The sequence below is a fragment of the Chanodichthys erythropterus genome, chromosome 10, assembly GCF_024489055.1.
Source record: "Chanodichthys erythropterus isolate Z2021 chromosome 10, ASM2448905v1, whole genome shotgun sequence".
Taxonomy (NCBI): domain Eukaryota; kingdom Metazoa; phylum Chordata; class Actinopteri; order Cypriniformes; family Xenocyprididae; genus Chanodichthys; species Chanodichthys erythropterus.
The window spans coordinates 28007243-28027500 of NC_090230.1; the positions used below are offsets into that span (position 1 = coordinate 28007243).

Consider the following 20258-nt stretch of genomic DNA (forward strand, 5'->3'; position numbering starts at 1 on the left):
GTATATATCATTCACATATGCTGCATTGTTAAAAAAAATGTCCTTTTAATATTTGTTATCAAATCTGCAGCACAAACATTCACATTCATACTTCGAGTTTTAGAGCTCACTTCCGGTCACCACCAGCAGATAGCGCTGTTCGCCGCATAAACAGACATAAAAACCGAACTAAAGTCTGTACGAAGTTAAGAGAATGTCAAATGCTGTTTTAATATCCAGATAAAGCTCAAAACGCATTATTCTCTCATGTAAGTCGTCTCATTTGTATAACGCGAATGACAAATTTGACCACTTTAAGTGCTTCTCCAGTAATTTGTTGAATAAGATTATGGATTATAATGTATAAAACAACATGCAGACTCTCAGATTTTGTTTTTCTAATCATTTATTCTCTTTCAAGACAGTGAGCGAGAGATAAAGAGCAGTTCTACACAAGCACAGCATCTTCTGCTGACACAGGAAACAGGAAGTAAAACCACAAGTTTAAAAAAAAAAAAAAAAAAAACAGCTTGGGTCTATCAGACAAGAACAACAACAAAACGTACATTTCAGTCATGATTACAGCTGTTCTGATTCATTCACAGTCAGTCTAGTTTGTTATGTCAGGACATTTCAGTCACTGATTATGTCAGCTTTATTGAGTGTCAGTCGTCTCTGTGTTTTCGTTGTTGCAGCAGTCCATATTCTCGCCGCCGCCGCTGCTATCTTCACAGTCAAGGCTGTTCTGTTTGTCTTTCTGTGGAGGCCTCGATTCGGTCTCGCTGACGGAGGGGATGCGCACCGGAGGGGCGAGAAGATTACTGGAGGATGCTCTCCTTTCTTTGAGACAGGACAGAAAAATAAAAATCAACACATGTTCTTGTAGCATTCAGAATGCATAAACACTTAACAAACCTCCAGGGCCGATGGGGTGCATCAGGCGGTTCATCTGAACGTTCCAGTGTTTAACGCTCGTGCTGGCCTGACGTAGTTTACGCTGGGCGGCCTGTGGACGAACATGTTCATGAGTGTGGACCCAGCTCACAAAAATATGTTCTGAAGGTCATTTAACACCAGCAACAATAATTATAAATATAACTGTAATGATAACTATATTAGTATCCACACCAGCGGACGATAACTATATTAGCGTCCACACCAGCGGACGATAATTATAACGATAACTATATTAGCGTCCACACCAGCGGACGATAATTATAACGATAACTATATTAGTGTCCACACCAGCGGACGATAATTATAACGATAACTATATTAGTGTCCACACCAACAGACGATAATTATAATGATAACTATATTAGCGTCCACACCAGCGGACGATAATTATAACGATAACTATATTAGCGTCCACACCAGCGGACGATAATTATAACGATAACTATATTAGCGTCCACACCAGCGGACGATAATTATAACGATAACTATATTAGTGTCCACACCAGCGGACGATAATTATAACGATAACTATATTAGCGTCCACACCAGCGGACGATAATTATAACGATAACTATATTAGTGTCCACACCAGCGGACGATAATTATAACGATAACTATATTAGTGTCCACACCAACAGACGATAATTATAACGATAACTATATTAGCGTCCACACCAGCGGACGATAATTATAACGATAACTATATTAGCGTCCACACCAGCGGACGATAATTATAACGATAACTATATTAGCGTCCACACCAGCGGACGATAATTATAACGATAACTATATTAGCGTCCACACCAGCGGACGATAATTATAACGATAACTATATTAGTGTCCACACCAACAGACGATAATTATAATGATAACTATATTAGAGTCCATACCAGCGGACGATAATTATAACGATAACTATATTGGCATCCACACCAGCGGACAAAAACTATAATGATAACTATATTTGCATCCACAGCGGCAGACGATAACGATAACTATATTAGTGTCCACACCAGCGGACGATAACTATAATGATAACTATATTAGAGTCCATACCAGCGGACGATAATTATAACGATAACTATATTAGAGTCCATACCAGCGGACGATAATTATAACGATAACTATATTAGCGTCCACACCAACAGACGATAATTATAATGATAACTATATTAGAGTCCATACCAGCGGACGATAATTATAACGATAACTATATTGGCATCCACACCAGCGGACAAAAACTATAATGATAACTATATTTGCATCCACAGCGGCAGACGATAACGATAACTATATTAGTGTCCACACCAGCGGACGATAACTATAATGATAACTATATTAGCATCCACACCAACAGATGACAATTATAACGATAACTATATTAGCGTCCACACCAGCGGACGATAACTATAACGATAACTATATTTGCATCCACAGCAGCAGACGATAACGATAACTATATTAGCGTCCACACCAGCGGACGATAACTTTAACGATAACTATATTAATGTCCACACCAGCAAACGATAACTATAACGATAACTATATTAGCGTCCACACCAGCGGACGATAATTATAACGATAACTATATTGGCGTCCACACCAGCAGACGATAACTATAATGATAACTATATTAGCGTCCACACCAGCGGACGATAACTATAACGATAACTATATTTGCATCCACAGCAGCAGACGATAACGATAACTATATTGGCGTCCACACCAGCAGACGATAACTATAATGATAACTATATTAGTGTCCACACCAGCGGACGATAACTATAACGATAACTATATTTGCATCCACAGCAGCAGATGATAACGATAACTATATTAGCGTCCACACCAGCGGACGATAACTTTAACGATAACTATATTAATGTCCACACCAGCAAACGATAACTATAACGATAACTATATTAGCGTCCACACCAGCAGACGATAATTATAACGATAACTATATTGGCGTCCACACCAGCAGACGATAATTATAACGATAACTATATCGTTATATATGTCCAGCAGCCATATCACCCTGTAGCCCAAGACTGGTTGCCCACTGAAGCTAAGCAGGGCTGAGCCTGGTTAGTACCTGGATGGGAGACCTCCTGGGAAAAACCAGGTAGTTGCTGGAAGAGGTGTTAGTCAGGCCAGCAGGGGGTGCTCACCCTGTGGTCTGTGTGGGTCCTAATGCCCCAGTATAGTGACGGGGACACTGTACTGTAACAAGCCCCGTCCTTCAGATGAGACGTTAAACCGAGGTCCTGACTGTCTGTGGTCATTAAAAATCCCATGGCACTTCTCGTAAAAGAGCAGGGGTGTAACCACGGTGTCCTGGCCAAATTCCCTCCATAGGCCCTACCAATCATGGCCTCCTAATAATCCCCAACACCATTTGGCTCTTTCACTCTCTCTCCTCTCCACCTTCAGCTGGTGTGTGGTGAGCGTACTGGCGCCGTTGTACTGTGGCTGCCGTCGCATCATCCAAGTGGATGCTGAACACTGGTGGTGGATGAAGAGGGACACCTGATATGATTGTAAAGCGCTTCAATGTACAGTAGTACATATGAATGCGCTATATAAATGCCTCATTCATTCATTCATTCATTCATATATTGGCGTCCACACCAGCGGACGATAACTAAAATGATAACCATATTAGCATCCACACCAACAGATGATAATTATAACGATAACTATATTAGTGTCCACACCAGCGGACGATAACTATAACGATAACTATATTAATGTCCACACTAGTGGACGATAATTATAACGATAACTATATTAGCGTCCACACCAACAGACGATAACTATAACGATAACTATATTAGCGTCCACAGCAGCAGACGATAACTATAACGATAAATATATTAGCGTCCACAGCAGCGGACGATAACTATATTAGCGTCCACACCAGCGGACAATATTCTGTTTATTCTAAACATGAGCTTCAGTTTTGACATCTGTTGATTTAGAGCAGGATGGATTCTTATTGGCTGTCAATGTTTTTATCGTTCATCAGCTGGGGAAAAAAAAGTAGAATCGGCTATTCTTTTATATTAAGAATGATTATCTTTATTGTTATAGTTATCGTCCTTTGTGTTAATGGTGCATTAAAAACGTTTCGCTAATGTTGCCATTAAGTTATGAAAATGTAATTTATAAGTGTTCTCTGAATGTTTAAAACATCCAGTTTTTATTAATGTTTTAAAAAAAAAAAATTTATATACCTTTAAATGTTCTCTGAATGTTTTGAAACAAGTAGTAACATTTAAAAAACATCAGGCGAACAACCAACTAATCGTTACAGTTAAAAACTTTCCATGAATGTTTTTGTAATAACTTTGAATGAAAGTTCTAGTAACAGTACTGGAAGAACGTTTGCTCATAACCTTGCCACAATGTTAGGTAACGTTGTGTGAACGTTCTCTGTTAGCTGGGGAGGAACACGTGATAAACACAACACAAGCACAGCGTTGAGCTCACCGCGATGTCCTGGTCCACTCTGCGTCGACTGGCCCGCACTTTTTCCAGTTGCTGCTGGGCCTCATCCAGAGCCTGAGACTTCCTCTCCATCTCCTGCTCGAGCTCCTGCTTCTCGCGCTGGGTCTGCAGGAGCTGCTCTTCCTGCTCCTCTTGCAGACTCAGCAGAGACTTCACCTTCTCCTCCTCCTCGGCCAGCAGCCTGGAAACACCAGCAGCACTATAAAGCTAAATGCTAGTGCTAAACTACAAACAGAAACATATCAAAACTAAACACAGAACTAAACCTAAACAAAAGAAACATCCATTCTAATGCAGCTAAACACCAGAAACATCTGATATCAGAAATAAATGCCAGAAATATCACTGCTAACACAGGAAATATCCACGTTAACACAGCTAAACACCAGAAACAACTGCTAACACCATTAAACACCATCACTGCTAACACAGCTAAACACCAGAAATATCAATGTTAACAGCTAAACACCAGAAATATCACTGAACACAGCTAAACACCAGAAATATCAATGTTAACACAGCTAAACACCAGAAATATCACTGAACACAGCTAAACACCAGAAATATCAATGTTAACAGCTAAACACCAGCTATATCAATGTTAACACAGCTAAACACCAGAAATATCACTGAACACAACTAAACACCAGAAATATCAATGTTAACAGCTAAACACCAGAAATATCAATGTTAACACATCTAAACACCAGAAATATTACTGAACACATCTAAACACCAGAAATATCAATGAACACATCTAAACACCAGAAATATCAATGAACACAGCTAAACACCAGAAATATCAATGTTAACACAGCTAAACACCAGAAATCGTCTCAGGTTACGTATGTAACCATGGTTCCCTGAGAACAGGGAACGAGACTCTGCGCTGATTGCGCTTTGGGGAACGTCACGTGACCCAGGTGTCCGAAAGCAACTATCCAAAATCTCCAATCCCTGTTGTCCGGCGACAGCCTATGACATCATACGGCGTGACCCGGAAGTATAAAGGGAGCGCCTGGAGAGACAGAAAACATCTATCGTCTTGAGGGACTGTTCTGCAGGCAGGCAGCCCGAAGCATGGCTGGAAAGCACAGAGTCTCGTTCCCTGTTCTCAGGGAACCATGGTTACATACGTAACCTGAGACGTTCCCTTTCGAAAGGGAACTTCAACTCTTCTCTGATTGCGTTTTGGCCACGATATACCCACGCCACCATGCTTAAGGAGAGTGCATGCCAAATAATATGGCTGACAAACGTCAAGCAGCTTAGAAGGAAACGCTTAGCAACTCACCCTCAGGTCACACCAGGCTGTCAGTGACAGCATTCCCTATGGCCAACAGCCCAAGCTGAGCCAACAGAGGCCTTCCAGAGATAGAAGGCCTACTAAGGCCGCTAGAGGCATCTAAAACCAACTTTTCCACAGACAAAGTGGTTTCTTTAAGGGAATGAGGCCAGGGAACCGAAGGGAACCCCGTCCAGTCACTAGAGGGGAACAAAGTTACCCCTAATGCCACCAGGGAGGCCGACCTGGTCTGTCATAGGACAAACTTAGTCTTGGCCAACCCTGTCTGAGTACAGAATCTCCATAATGCATTCTTCATAGAAGAGAGCAGGTAAGAGTGACTGCAGAAAGGCAGAAGCAACTCAGACCCATGCGTAGAGATGGGCATCTTGGAGAGCAGAACTCAGCTGAGTGCTATGAACCCTCCTATTGAGGGGAGATAATCCACTCATCCTAGGATCTACTCAGTGCTTAATTAATGCACTGAGGAGGCTGTGCGCTAGAGAACAAACCAGCCTGGGGCTGAATCTTAGGAGGAGGCCTGATAAGGCCTACCACCATGATCAGCTTAGGGAGCAAAGCACTATTACAACATAACCCCAAAGGGGAAGTACAAAGCTCACCTAACAGGTAGACCATGCAATGGGCACGTACTCATGGAGGCCAAAGAGGAGCCTACAGCATGATAGTAACTATATGTGAAACAGAAGTATATTCAAAAAGTGGCCTGAAGGGGCCACCCTGAACACCTGTCTGGCTGCAGCAGACAGGCAACTTCAACGGCAGCATGGGAGACTGCAAAGTGCCCGTATGATAATCTACCCAACACAATCCAACGAGCAGTGTACTCAGTAAAAAAAAAAAACCTTTTTACTCTTTCAAGCAAGAGGAGTACAACATACGCCGACACATAGTCGAGGAAGGCCCGTGCGGGCCTATCACCTCAACAGACACGTGGGCATCAGCTTGTGTCAGTGTTCTTAGGCACCGAAGAATGATAAATAACCAACACCAAGGAGGTTAAATATCATCTGAGCACCTGTCCAACCAGAAGTGTATATAAAGGTTCTCAGAGAGAAATACACATCAACATATACCACTATGTTGAAAAAGGGCGGCCCATAGGGCCTAGCAACCTTTAGACATATGGCATAAGTCCAGTGGCCATCTCTAGGAGCTTTGAATAGATCCACCTTAGACATCTAGGTGGCTATTAGCTCAACTAGCGTATGATCAGGCTCAGGGAGACGGATGCAGTTCAAACCAAAACTCAGTAAGGTTTAACCCACAGCATACACCCTGAGGGGCTAGCCACTCAAAGTACTCGGAAAAGCACCATAAATTCTCACAGCGAGAAGAGTACGTAGCTGAACTCCAAATGATACACCAGAGGCCGAGAAGAGGCCTACCTTAGTAAGCATATGGCATCAGCAAGCGGCTGCCATAACCAGTCCACCCAAAAGCCATGTATTTAGTATTGAAACTTCCTCAGAAGAAATACATAGAACGCTGCCACTCAACGTGAACAGGCCTGATTAGGGCCTATCCGTCGAGGTGGGGCGTGGCCTTTTTAAGGTGGTCAGGTTTTTCCAAAGCATCCTGCCAACAAATCAACTAAAAAGGAGGCCTAGTGGGGCCTATAATCTCAGCGAAAAGTGGCATTCAGCAACTGTAGAGTAAGAACACAGACTGTGACAGACTCAAGGAGGCTGATGTAGTTATAACCAAACCTCAGTAAGGTTTTACCACCAGAACTCACCCTGAGAGGTCAGCCACTCAGAACAGTACTCGGTAAAAGCACCTTTTTACTCTCAAAGCGAGAGGAGTACATAACTGAACTCCAACATGCTACGCAGGAGGCCCATAGGGGCCTACCTTAGTAAACACATGGCATCAGCAGGTGGCGAACCAATACCAAACATTAGGCCATGCATTCAAAGATTAGTTTCTAAAGGAGTGCATATTACGCCACATACTCCAAGGCCCGCTTAAGGCCTACTCAACAGAGGTGGGGCATGGCCAATGGTGGTATTGGATTCACAAGCATCCTGCCAGTATGTCAGCTAAAAAGGAGGCCTATAGGGCCTACAATCTCAGCAACAAGTGGCATTCAGCCCGTTTGTCCATATAACACACACTGAGCCAACATGTAAACTAAAAAGGAGGCCTTATTAGGGCCTACCATAGTAAACACGTGGCATCAGCCAGTCCAAGACCATATCAACCATCAGGCCATGCATTCAGTGGAAAACCTTCACGCACTACTTAGAGAGGGAATGCACATTACGGCACCATACTCCACGAGAGGCCTGCTTAAGGCCTACTCAACAGAGGTGGGGCGTGGCCAATGGTGGTATGGGTTCTCGGATTCCCAGGCATCCTGCCAACAAGTCGGCTAAAAAAGGAGGCCCCGCAGGGCCTGCAATCTAAGCAACAAGTGGCGTTCAGCCTGCAGAATAAAACACAAACTGTGCCAGCATGTGAACTAGAAAGGAGGCCTGTTGGGGCCTACCTTTCTAATGACACGTGGCTTCAGCTAGTGAAATGCTGTAAACTATGTGAGCAAACTATGATCAGCTAACAGCACCTGTTAGAAAAACAGTTGCTAACTAGAAGGAGGCTAATTAACCATAAGAGCCTACAATCAAAGATATATGCAATATAGCTGTTAACAAGATCACCAAAAAAAAAAAGGGAGCTAATAGAAACCAGCTTTTCTCAAAAAGTGGTTGTATACTACCCTGATTATGCAATCCCACAGGTGATGCACTCAGTAACACCAATAAACCTACTAATGGGGAATATAGGTCACCAGTGTCTCCAATAGCGGTTACATGAAAAAGCCTGCTATTACGGGAACAGGTGCTAACCTGTGGAAGCATAAGTAAGCTCACATACAAAGTAGGGCAAAAGTCTAGAACTTCAAAGTAAATGCAGCGCTTTGATGTATATGCTGTTTTCAAAGAGGAAAATAATTCTCTCCATACAGATTCTCAAATCTGTACTGAGCCATAGAGGACGAATGCTAACCTTAGCAACGTTAACTCAAACTTGATTAAAGAAACAAGTGGCTCAGAGGAAAAAACACATTTTCCCTAGCATAAACGTTCTAGAAAGTGGGGCCTAGCACACACAGCATGACTTATCTACGCAAAGATAAGGGCCTACCACCTGAGATAACAGCATCAGAGAGTCTAAAAAACAGTCTACAACCTAGCTGTTAAACTGAACAATTGCACCTACAAAACAAGGGGATAATGGGCATTCGGCCTAACAACTCCCTTGGGAGGAGGCATATAACTAGGAACTATACGACCTGACAAGGGATAGTATACATAGGGTTAAACGTAAATAACCCACCTGCAGCTGCAGCCAGCCAAGAAGCGCGTCCCAAACACACAGCAGCTCCACACACACACAACAGCCAGAGGAGTGCTCGCGCCGGACGCAATGACGTCAAACAGAAACGTCATCGTCATCCAGTCAGCCGCAGGGAAGCCGAGAAAGAGAGAGACAACTTTCTCAAACTTCCCAACGAACTCATCTGCGAGCCCTATGATCGCAGCCACCGTACTGCCTCAGCAAACAGGGCCAGTACCATAAGGCACAGATGCAGATACTTCTTCCCTCGGGAAGAGTGTCAAACGAGAACGGAGCGTCCCGAAAAGGGAGACGCTCACAGTAAACAATAGACAAACACAGACAGCGCCCTCAAGCACTGTGTATGCTCGCTCCTCTCCAGACAGAAAAACGCCCAGAAAATGTGAATATAAGTGTCAAAACCCGGGGACACGAATAAACACATCCTTTTGAACGTTAACCTAATATCACTGAACACAGCTAAACACCAGAGATATCAATGTTAACACAGCTAAACACCAGAAATACCACTGAACACAGCTAAACACCAGAAATATCACTGAACACAGCTAAACACCAGAAATATCAATGTTAACACAGCTGAACACCAGAAATATCACTGAACACAGCTAAACACCAGAAATATCACTGAACACAACTAAACACCAGAAATATCAATGTTAACACAGCTGAACACCAGAAATATCACTGAACACAGCTAAACACCAGAAATATTACTGAACACATCTAAACACCAGAAATATCACTGAACACATCTAAACACCAGAAATATCAATGTTAACACAGCTAAACACCAGAAATATCAATGTTAACACAGCTAAACACCAGAAATATCAATGTTAACACAGCTAAACACCAGAAATATCACTGAACACAGCTAAACACCAGAAATATCACTGAACACAGCTGAACACCAGAAATATCAATGTTAACACAGCTGAACACAGAAATATCACTGAACACAGCTGAACACCAGAAATATCACTGAACACAGCTAAACACCAGAAATATCACTGAACACAGCTAAACACCAGAAATATCAATGTTAACACAGCTGAACACCAGAAATATCACTGAACACAGCTAAACACCAGAAATATCACTGAACACAGCTAAACACCAGAAATATCACTGAACACATCTAAACACCAGAAATATCAATGTTAACACAGCTGAACACCAGAAATATCACTGAACACAGCTGAACACCAGAAATATCACTGAACACATCTAAACACCAGAAATATCACTGAACACAGCTAAACACCAGAAATATCACTGAACACATCTACACACCAGAAATATCACTGAACACAGCTAAACACCAGAAATATCACTGAACACAGCTAAACACCAGAAATATCACTGAACACAGCTAAACACCAGAAATATCAATGTTAACACAGCTAAACACCAGAAATATCACTGAACACAGCTAAACACCAGAAATATCAATGTTAACACAGCTGAACACCAGAAACCTCACTGAACACAGCTGAACACCAGAAATATCACTGAACACATCTAAACACCAGAAATATCACTGAACACAGCTGAACACCAGAAACCTCACTGAACACAGCTGAACACCAGAAATATCACTGAACACATCTAAACACCAGAAATATCACTGAACACAGCTAAACACCAGAAATATCACTGAACACAGCTGAACACCAGAAACCTCACTGAACACAGCTAAACACCAGAAATATCACTGAACACATCTAAACACCAGAAATATCAATGTTAACAGCTTAACACCAGAAATATCACTGAACACATCTAAACACCAGAAATATCAATGTTAACACAGCTAAACACCAGAAATATCACTGAACACAGCTAAACACCAGAGATATCAATGTTAACACAGCTAAACACCAGAAATATCACTGAACACAGCTAAACACCAGAAATATCACTGAACACAGCTAAACACCAGAAATATCAATGTTAACACAGCTGAACACCAGAAATATCACTGAACACAGCTAAACACCAGAAATATCACTGAACACAACTAAACACCAGAAATATCAATGTTAACACAGCTGAACACCAGAAATATCACTGAACACATCTAAACACCAGAAATATCACTGAACACATCTAAACACCAGAAATATCAATGTTAACACAGCTAAACACCAGAAATATCAATGTTAACACAGCTAAACACCAGAAATATCAATGTTAACACAGCTAAACACCAGAAATATCACTGAACACAGCTAAACACCAGAAATATCAATGTTAACACAGCTAAACACCAGAAATATCACTGAACACAGCTGAACACCAGAAATATCAATGTTAACACAGCTGAACACAGAAATATCACTGAACACAGCTAAACACCAGAAATATCACTGAACACAGCTAAACACCAGAAATATCAATGTTAACACAGCTGAACACCAGAAATATCACTGAACACAGCTAAACACCAGAAATATCACTGAACACAGCTAAACACCAGAAATATCACTGAACACATCTAAACACCAGAAATATCAATGTTAACACAGCTGAACACCAGAAATATCACTGAACACATCTAAACACCAGAAATATCACTGAACACAGCTAAACACCAGAAATATCACTGAACACATCTACACACCAGAAATATCACTGAACACAGCTAAACACCAGAAATATCACTGAACACAGCTAAACACCAGAAATATCACTGAACACAGCTAAACACCAGAAATATCAATGTTAACACAGCTAAACACCAGAAATATCACTGAACACAGCTAAACACCAGAAATATCAATGTTAACACAGCTGAACACCAGAAACCTCACTGAACACAGCTGAACACCAGAAATATCACTGAACACATCTAAACACCAGAAATATCACTGAACACAGCTGAACACCAGAAACCTCACTGAACACAGCTGAACACCAGAAATATCACTGAACACATCTAAACACCAGAAATATCACTGAACACAGCTAAACACCAGAAATATCACTGAACACAGCTGAACACCAGAAACCTCACTGAACACAGCTGAACACCAGAAATATCACTGAACACAGCTGAACACCAGAAACCTCACTGAACACAGCTGAACACCAGAAATATCACTGAACACATCTAAACACCAGAAATATCACTGAACACAGCTGAACACCAGAAACCTCACTGAACACAGCTGAACACCAGAAATATCACTGAACACATCTAAACACCAGAAATATCACTGAACACAGCTAAACACCAGAAATATCACTGAACACAGCTAAACACCAGAAATATCACTGAACACATCTACACACCAGAAATATCACTGAACACAGCTAAACACCAGAAATATCACTGAACACATCTAAACACCAGAAATATCACTGAACACAGCTAAACACCAGAAATATCACTGAACACATCTAAACACCAGAAATATCACTGAACACATCTAAACACCAGAAATATCACTGAACACATCTAAACACCAGAAATATCACTGAACACATCTAAACACCAGAAATATCACTGAACACATCTAAACACCAGAAATATCACTGAACACAGCTGAACACCAGAAACCTCACTGAACACAGCTGAACACCAGAAATATCACTGAACACATCTAAACACCAGAAATATCACTGAACACAGCTGAACACCAGAAACCTCACTGAACACCAGAAATATCACTGAACACAGCTAAACACCAGAAATATCAATGTTAACAGCTTAACACCAGAAATATCATTGAACACATCTAAACATTAGAAATATCACTGAACACAGCTGAACACCAGAAATATCACTGAACACATCTAAACACCAGAAATATCACTGAACACAGCTAAACACCAGAAATATCACTGAACACAGCTGAACACCAGAAACCTCACTGAACACAGCTGAACACCAGAAATATCACTGAACACATCTAAACACCAGAAATATCACTGAACACAGCTAAACACCAGAAATATCACTGAACACATCTAAACACCAGAAATATCACTGAACACATCTAAACACCAGAAATATCACTGAACACATCTAAACACCAGAAATATCACTGAACACAGCTGAACACCAGAAACCTCACTGAACACAGCTGAACACCAGAAATATCACTGAACACATCTAAACACCAGAAATATCACTGAACACAGCTGAACACCAGAAACCTCACTGAACACAGCTGAACACCAGAAATATCACTGAACACATCTAAACACCAGAAATATCACTGAACACAGCTAAACACCAGAAATATCACTGAACACAGCTAAACACCAGAAATATCACTGAACACATCTACACACCAGAAATATCACTGAACACAGCTAAACACCAGAAATATCACTGAACACAGCTAAACACCAGAAATATCACTGAACACAGCTAAACACCAGAAATATCACTGAACACATCTAAACACCAGAAATATCACTGAACACATCTAAACACCAGAAATATCACTGAACACATCTAAACACCAGAAATATCACTGAACACAGCTGAACACCAGAAATATCACTGAACACAGCTGAACACCAGAAATATCAATGTTAACACAGCTAAACACCAGAAATATCACTGAACACAGCTAAACACCAGAAATATCACTGAACACAGCTGAACACCAGAAATATCAATGTTAACACAGCTAAACACCAGAAATATCACTGAACACATCTAAACACCAGAAATATCAATGTTAACAGCTAAACACCAGAAATATCAATGTTAACACAGCTAAACACCAGAAATATCACTGAACACATCTAAACACCAGAAATATCAATGTTAACAGCTAAACACCAGAAATATCAATGTTAACACATCTAAACACCAGAAATATTACTGAACACATCTAAACACCAGAAATATCAATGAACACAGCTAAACACCAGAAATATCAAAGTCAAAACTAAACATCAGTGCTAATTAATATTAGTGCTAAAACACAAGAACTAATGGCTCTTTACTTCAGCAAAATGTGTAAAACAAAAGTGTCTAAACTGAAAACTAGCGTTGAAAAATAATCGACTTCAGACCTTGTTAAACTGTGTTAAGTTCCACAGGTGTGAGGAGAAACTAAACACCACAGCTGTAAAGCGTTCAATGTTATGCGTGAACCATAATGGCTAAAATCAGAGTGTCTGATAAACTAATGACGATAATGAGGTAAAAACTGTTGAGCAGAAACACATCAACATTTATGTAACATTTATTTTGACCTCCAAACCACAACATAGATAACAGGAAATGTGACTTATACTGTGTGTGTGTGTGTGTGTGTAACATAGCTTTATTTATTAGCTGTCTTCAGATGAGGACTGAGTTCATTTACATAAATAGTTATGAAATAAATGTGTGTGTATATTTAAAACAGTAGAAGTCGAGATATGTGCGTTACCTAAATCTCATTTACATAAATATATATAAATAGCCTATATAAAATGACTGTGTGTGTGTGTGTGTGTGTGTGTGTGTGTGTAAGATGCATTTATGGGTTTCTAAGTGTGAGGGCGGCGCTTCCTTTGAGTGATACTCACAACCTTTCTGTCTCTCTCTTTCCCCCTCTCTGTATGTCTCTCTGGTTAGATGTGTGTCGGTCGTGATAAGTATGTCATGATGAGTGTGTCGTGATGAGTGTGTGTGTGTGTGTGTGTGTGTGTGCACCTGGTCTGTGTGTATCTGTAGGTCTCCTCCTCCTGTCGCGCTCTGATCTGTTGCTCTAGAGCTTCCTGCAGTCTGTGATGAAGATCTTCCAGCTCTCTGATTCTCCTGCGCTGATGTTCGGCCTCCAGATCACGAACCGCCACCTCTGCTCGAAGATTCGCACGCGCCTGCCGCACACACACACAGTTTAGCTTGACTGTTCGTACGGGACTTCCTGTTCATGTCCATTGCTCTTCCAGAGTTGTATTTTAAACTTTTGATGCAGTTTTTTCCACTTTGAAAATGCAGTTTTAGTTGTAAAAAAAAAATTGTTTTTTCTACTGTACCTTTAAGACTTACATATTTAAATGACCTGTTCTAGTATAGTTCATACTGTCATTTATGTCAAGGTGTTGATTGATGTGTTAATTTAATTAAATGTAAATTTATGAGAAAATGAAAAATGAGATTTTATTTAAAAATGTTGACTTGTTTAGATATATCACACTCTTTTAATTTTTAATTTAAATAAAATTTATATTAAGTAATTTATTTTGACTGATTTTTTTTATATTAAAATTAGATTTTATTTAGAAATTTTAACTTGTCTAAATATAATATCACACTCACTTAAATTAAATCTAAATTAAGTAGATTATTTTCTTTTATTTTATATTAATATTAAATATTTGTAAGTAAAATTAGATTTTAAATTAAATTTTAAGTAGATATATCACACTAATATCAAATAATTTTTATTTAAATGAAACAATTTGTTTAGATTTGTTATCAAAATGAAAACTATTTTATTTAGAATTTTTAACTTGTCTATATATATCACACTCTTATTTCAAATTAAATCCATTTAATTTATTTTTGATTTATTATTGATATAAAATTAATAATATTATTAATATAATTAATATAAATTAGATTATTTAATTTTTAGAAATAGTTTAAAAAAAATTCAATATAAATAATATTAACACATTTTAATATAAAATATTTAAAATATTTTGTTTGCATATTTTTACTAGAAATGAAAATAAATAAAAATATTTAGATATTTTAACTTCTCTCGATATAATTTTTATAATTTATTTTTGATTCATTTTTATTAATATTAAAATTTTAATATTTAAAAAATAAAATTAGATTTTATGTAGGTATTTTAACTTGTCTACATATAATATCACACTGTTATTTTTTTAATTTAAATTAAATGCAAGTAATTTGTTCTGATTTTTTATTACAGTTAAAATAAAAATAATATTTATTCATAATCACTTTGAAAATATCAATAGAAATATGTTGAGACTGTGTCTGTACCTCCTGCGCCTCGAGCAGCTGCTTCTGCAGGGTTTTCTGCAGCTCCTCATGCTGACTGCGTCTCCTCTGCTCCTCCTGCTGCAGCGAGGCTCGCGTCTGCTTCTGCGCCTCCTTCAGCAGCTCCAGCTCGGCCAGCTGCTCCTCGCGCTCCCCCTGCAGCTCCTGCAGCCGCCGCGTCTCCTCCACCCGCAGTGCGCGCCTGCGCTCCCGCTCCTCCCGCAGCTCCCGCCGCCGTGCCTTCAGCTCCTCATGCAGCGAAGTCCTGCCATCCGCGGACAGACGGAGAGCGGTCTGGATCGCTGACAGAGAGACAGGATCAGGATGAGTTTAGGGGGATGTTGAGATATTTGAGAAAATGACTTTTGTACAGCGCTGAGATTAGACCTGTGATCCACTCCTGCCTCTGTCTGGAGTCCGGCGCGCTGATCTCGAAGGTCTTGTTGAGCGTCTTCACGCAGAACATGCATCTCTTCCCGTCCCTGTCCGACAGCACCTGTCAATCACAGCCGAGACGCATCAGATACGGAAACGCGCTGGACGGATACTCTCGGCGAACGCAGCTCCGTACCTCCACGCAGCAGTTCTGGTCCATCTCAATGACGCCCTTGCAGTCCTTCCCGTCCTCGCTGGCGTAGTAGGAGAGCGATCCGGGCTTCAGGCAGAACCAGCGCTCCGTCCAGTTCCTGCGCAGGTGCCCCTTCTTCCACAGATATCCCTGAAACACACGCGCACACGTCACACGGACGCCGGTTCGACATCGGAGTGAGGAAATGACATCAGTGTACCTCTTTCAGCACGTTCCCCACCATCTCTCGATACACCTTCTCCACGGCCATGGAAAGGCTCTCGGCATCGGCTCCTCGATTGGCGGCCGTCGCGTTCACCAGCTCCAGGAAGCTCCAGACGCTCAGGCCGTCCTTCTGAAGGGCGTCCTGCGACAGCAGCTCCTCCAGCTCCACGCAGCTCAGCTCCACCGTCATCACGCTGCTGATCTTCCTCAGCAGATACTCCGCCTGATCGGGATTCACTCACATAATCAACCGGGAAAACCTCATCATGCGCTTACGATCCAGGAGATTCCGATTAAAGATTATCAAAACACGTCCTAGCCGGCACGCGACTACATTCAACGTCGAAATAATGTTTCGAAAACGTTTTTAATAATGAAAAACGTTTACAAAACATTGAAACAACATTAACACTAAACGGTTAACAGTTCATTGATAATTATATTTACATTTTTACATCAAAAAATCTAAAAAAAAAAAACATTGAAATTTTTAAATATTTACATTTTTTTTCATCTATATGAGCTCATTTACATAAATGTGTATATACATAAAATATATAAATAAATTGGTGCTGTCTAATCGATCGGTCTAACATAAAAGTTAGCATGTGTGTATATATATTTATATATATATATATATATATATATATATATATATATATATATATATATATATATATACACACAGACACATCTATATATACACTTTTAAGTTAGATGCAATTAATCAATTAGACAGCACTAAAATAAATATATATTTACATTTTAACATAAAAAAACAAACATTGAAACGTTTAATGCTAAATGGTTGTAACAATGTTAACTAAATACCTTTTAAATATTAAAATTTTTTGCATCTATATGAGCTCATTACATTAATTTATATAAAAATGTATGTATATACTTAAAATATAATGAAATATAAATAAATTTGTATTATCTAAATCGATCAATCATGATTAATCGCATCTAACATAAAAGTTTGTAAATATATGTATTTATGTATATATATATATATACACAAACTTTTATGAGATGCAATTAATTGATTGACAGTTCTAAAATAAATATATAAATTTTTTTTCCATTTTAACATCAAAATATCTAATAAATTGAAACATTTAACATTAAATGGTTGCAAAAAGGGTTAAATACTTTTTTATAAATATAAATATGAAAATGGGTTTATATATTTCAAATAAATTTAAATTTTAGCACGTAAAAATGTTTAAAACCATTGAGACGTTTAACGCTAAATGGTTGTAAAAAGGATTACAAAATACTTGTATACATAAGATTACAAAATATGTATATGAGCTAATTTACATAAATATATATAAAAATGTGTATATACTTTAAATATTTTCGAATTTAAATATATAGCTATATTTAAATATATAAGTCTATGTGTGTATGTGTATGTGTGTATATATATATATACACACACACACACACACACACACACATATAAAATGGTAAAATTTTAACAAGATCTGAATGTAAAGCAAATTTAAACAGTGCCGCAAAACTGAAACAAAATTCAACAGAGATCAACCTTCATCGTAAACACTGAAATGCCAGCTGGGATCAGAATATTGTTAAGAGACTAAATAATAAAAAACTAAATCGAGAGCTGATGTTATGGTGGTCAAGCTGGTTTCTGAAACATGGTAGCTGGTTTGTTGCTGGTCCAAGGTGGTTTACCAGCCTGACTGATTGGTTTACCAGGTCTATCAAAGAAGTAGATCACTTTGGACCAGCTAATGTTTATAAATGATGAAGACCTTTGAGGGTTGAGACGCGTGTCAGCTCACCTCCTCCGGCACGAGAGCGAGAGGGTATTTGTCGTCCGCCAGGAAGTTGAAGAGACACCAGAGCCGCAGAGAGTCCTGATTGGTCAGAACCCGGAGCGTGTCGGGACGGTAGTTCTTCTTGGAGCACAGAGTCCAGCACAGCTCATCGACTTCCTCTTTAACGAACGTCCCCTCCGTCACCTGACCACACAGCGAAACGCAACGTCATCTCAGCTATTTCTCAGAGAAGTCAATGAGTTTCACTACACTCTTAGAAATAAACAACCTTTACTGGCATCAATGGATCCATGAAGAACCCTGGAACTTTTCCATTAGAGTTTTAGAACGGTTCCTTGGGGGAACCTTCTGGAATCTTTGTTTTTAATAAATTCATAAATGAGTTGCTCTCAGAGCATCCGACGAAACACAATAAACGCTGTCATGTGATCTTGCGTTCGGATGCTGGTGTTTGGGAACACAATCATGTGAGACACTTCTGGAGGAAATTAAACCAAATCATTCTGATGACAGATTTTGATGCTGCAATGCGATTGGTCGGCTGGTTAGTCCAATCACAGTCTCATGAGTTTATTGAGAGATGTATTTGGTAAATGTGCTTCCATCGTAGTTTATGCGCATGTCGTCATATCGGATAAAACTATTATCCGCCTCGACTGAGCGCATATGTTTTTTTCGGGTTGGGACAATATTCTGGATCGATTGTGATATTTTCTGAATATATCGCGAATCGAAGCTGCTCTTAGTTTTAAACAGCAGGTGGCGCTACGTGCTTTAGAAACACACATACTCTGCCTGCTTCCAGTTCCTTTACACACACCACTTCAACCTAAAATAATCCTTCATAAAGTTCGAAAAGTTTGAAGTGAATTACAAGGGCGTAGCAGTGGACTGCGTTTACATAGATCGTGCGTCATAAAAGCATTCTGAGCCGAGGTACAAGTATATTTAAGCACTTATATGACGAATGCATGAGTGCTCTTCTTCATGAGCATTTGAGCATGCGGTTAAAAACTAGCCTAGAGCGCCATCTGCTGTTAAAACTAAGCTCAGAATCGATTCGGGAGAGAATCACGATACGTTCGGAAAATATCAGAATCGATCCAGAATCGTTATATTGTCCCAGCCCTACTTTTTTATGTGCAGTTTTGGAATTTATACGCATCTTGGCGTTTCCATCTAGAGTATTTTATGTAATATATCAATAACATCGATAATGGAGACTTTTGTCTCCTCTGGAGTTTCAGAAGAGATGCAGAGTTGCTCCGATGCATTTATCATCCAATGATCTAAATCAAGATCCAATGATAATGTAAGGAGAAACATCTGAGACAAAGTTGGTCCTTCAGTGAATCGTGACGGAGAGTTTCGTGAGCACTGAATGAGAGTGTGTTTGTGTCGCGGTACCTTGTCCAGTATGAACTGGTTCAGGTAGGGCATGTACCCCTGACTGGACACGGGACCGTCATCATCATCGCTGAAGTGTCTCTCGAGGGCCGCCGGGTCGTGAGGAATGCGCAAAACACTGTGAAGGTTATGAGACAAAACCTGTGCACACACACAAACACGGTC

General features: G+C 39.8%; 1 protein-coding gene and 1 pseudogene across 1 annotated transcript in view; one reads left to right on the forward strand and one right to left on the reverse strand.

The window, feature by feature from the left end:
* Positions 1-6: 6 nt before the first annotated feature.
* def6b (DEF6 guanine nucleotide exchange factor b) overlaps positions 7-20258 on the reverse strand; it is a 21429-nt gene continuing 1177 nt past the window's right edge. Inside the window, exons 2-11 of the mRNA XM_067397031.1 lie at positions 20094-20234; positions 18690-18869; positions 16871-17098; positions 16654-16800; positions 16470-16578; positions 16086-16384; positions 14778-14944; positions 4429-4627; positions 895-985; positions 7-819 (exon numbers count right to left, since the gene is read on the reverse strand). Of these exons, the coding sequence (XP_067253132.1) occupies positions 635-819; positions 895-985; positions 4429-4627; positions 14778-14944; positions 16086-16384; positions 16470-16578; positions 16654-16800; positions 16871-17098; positions 18690-18869; positions 20094-20234 (1746 nt within the window). The 3' untranslated portion in view covers positions 7-634. The remainder of the gene's footprint in view (positions 820-894; positions 986-4428; positions 4628-14777; positions 14945-16085; positions 16385-16469; positions 16579-16653; positions 16801-16870; positions 17099-18689; positions 18870-20093; positions 20235-20258) is intronic.
* On the forward strand, positions 2957-3074 carry LOC137029758 (5S ribosomal RNA; annotated as a pseudogene).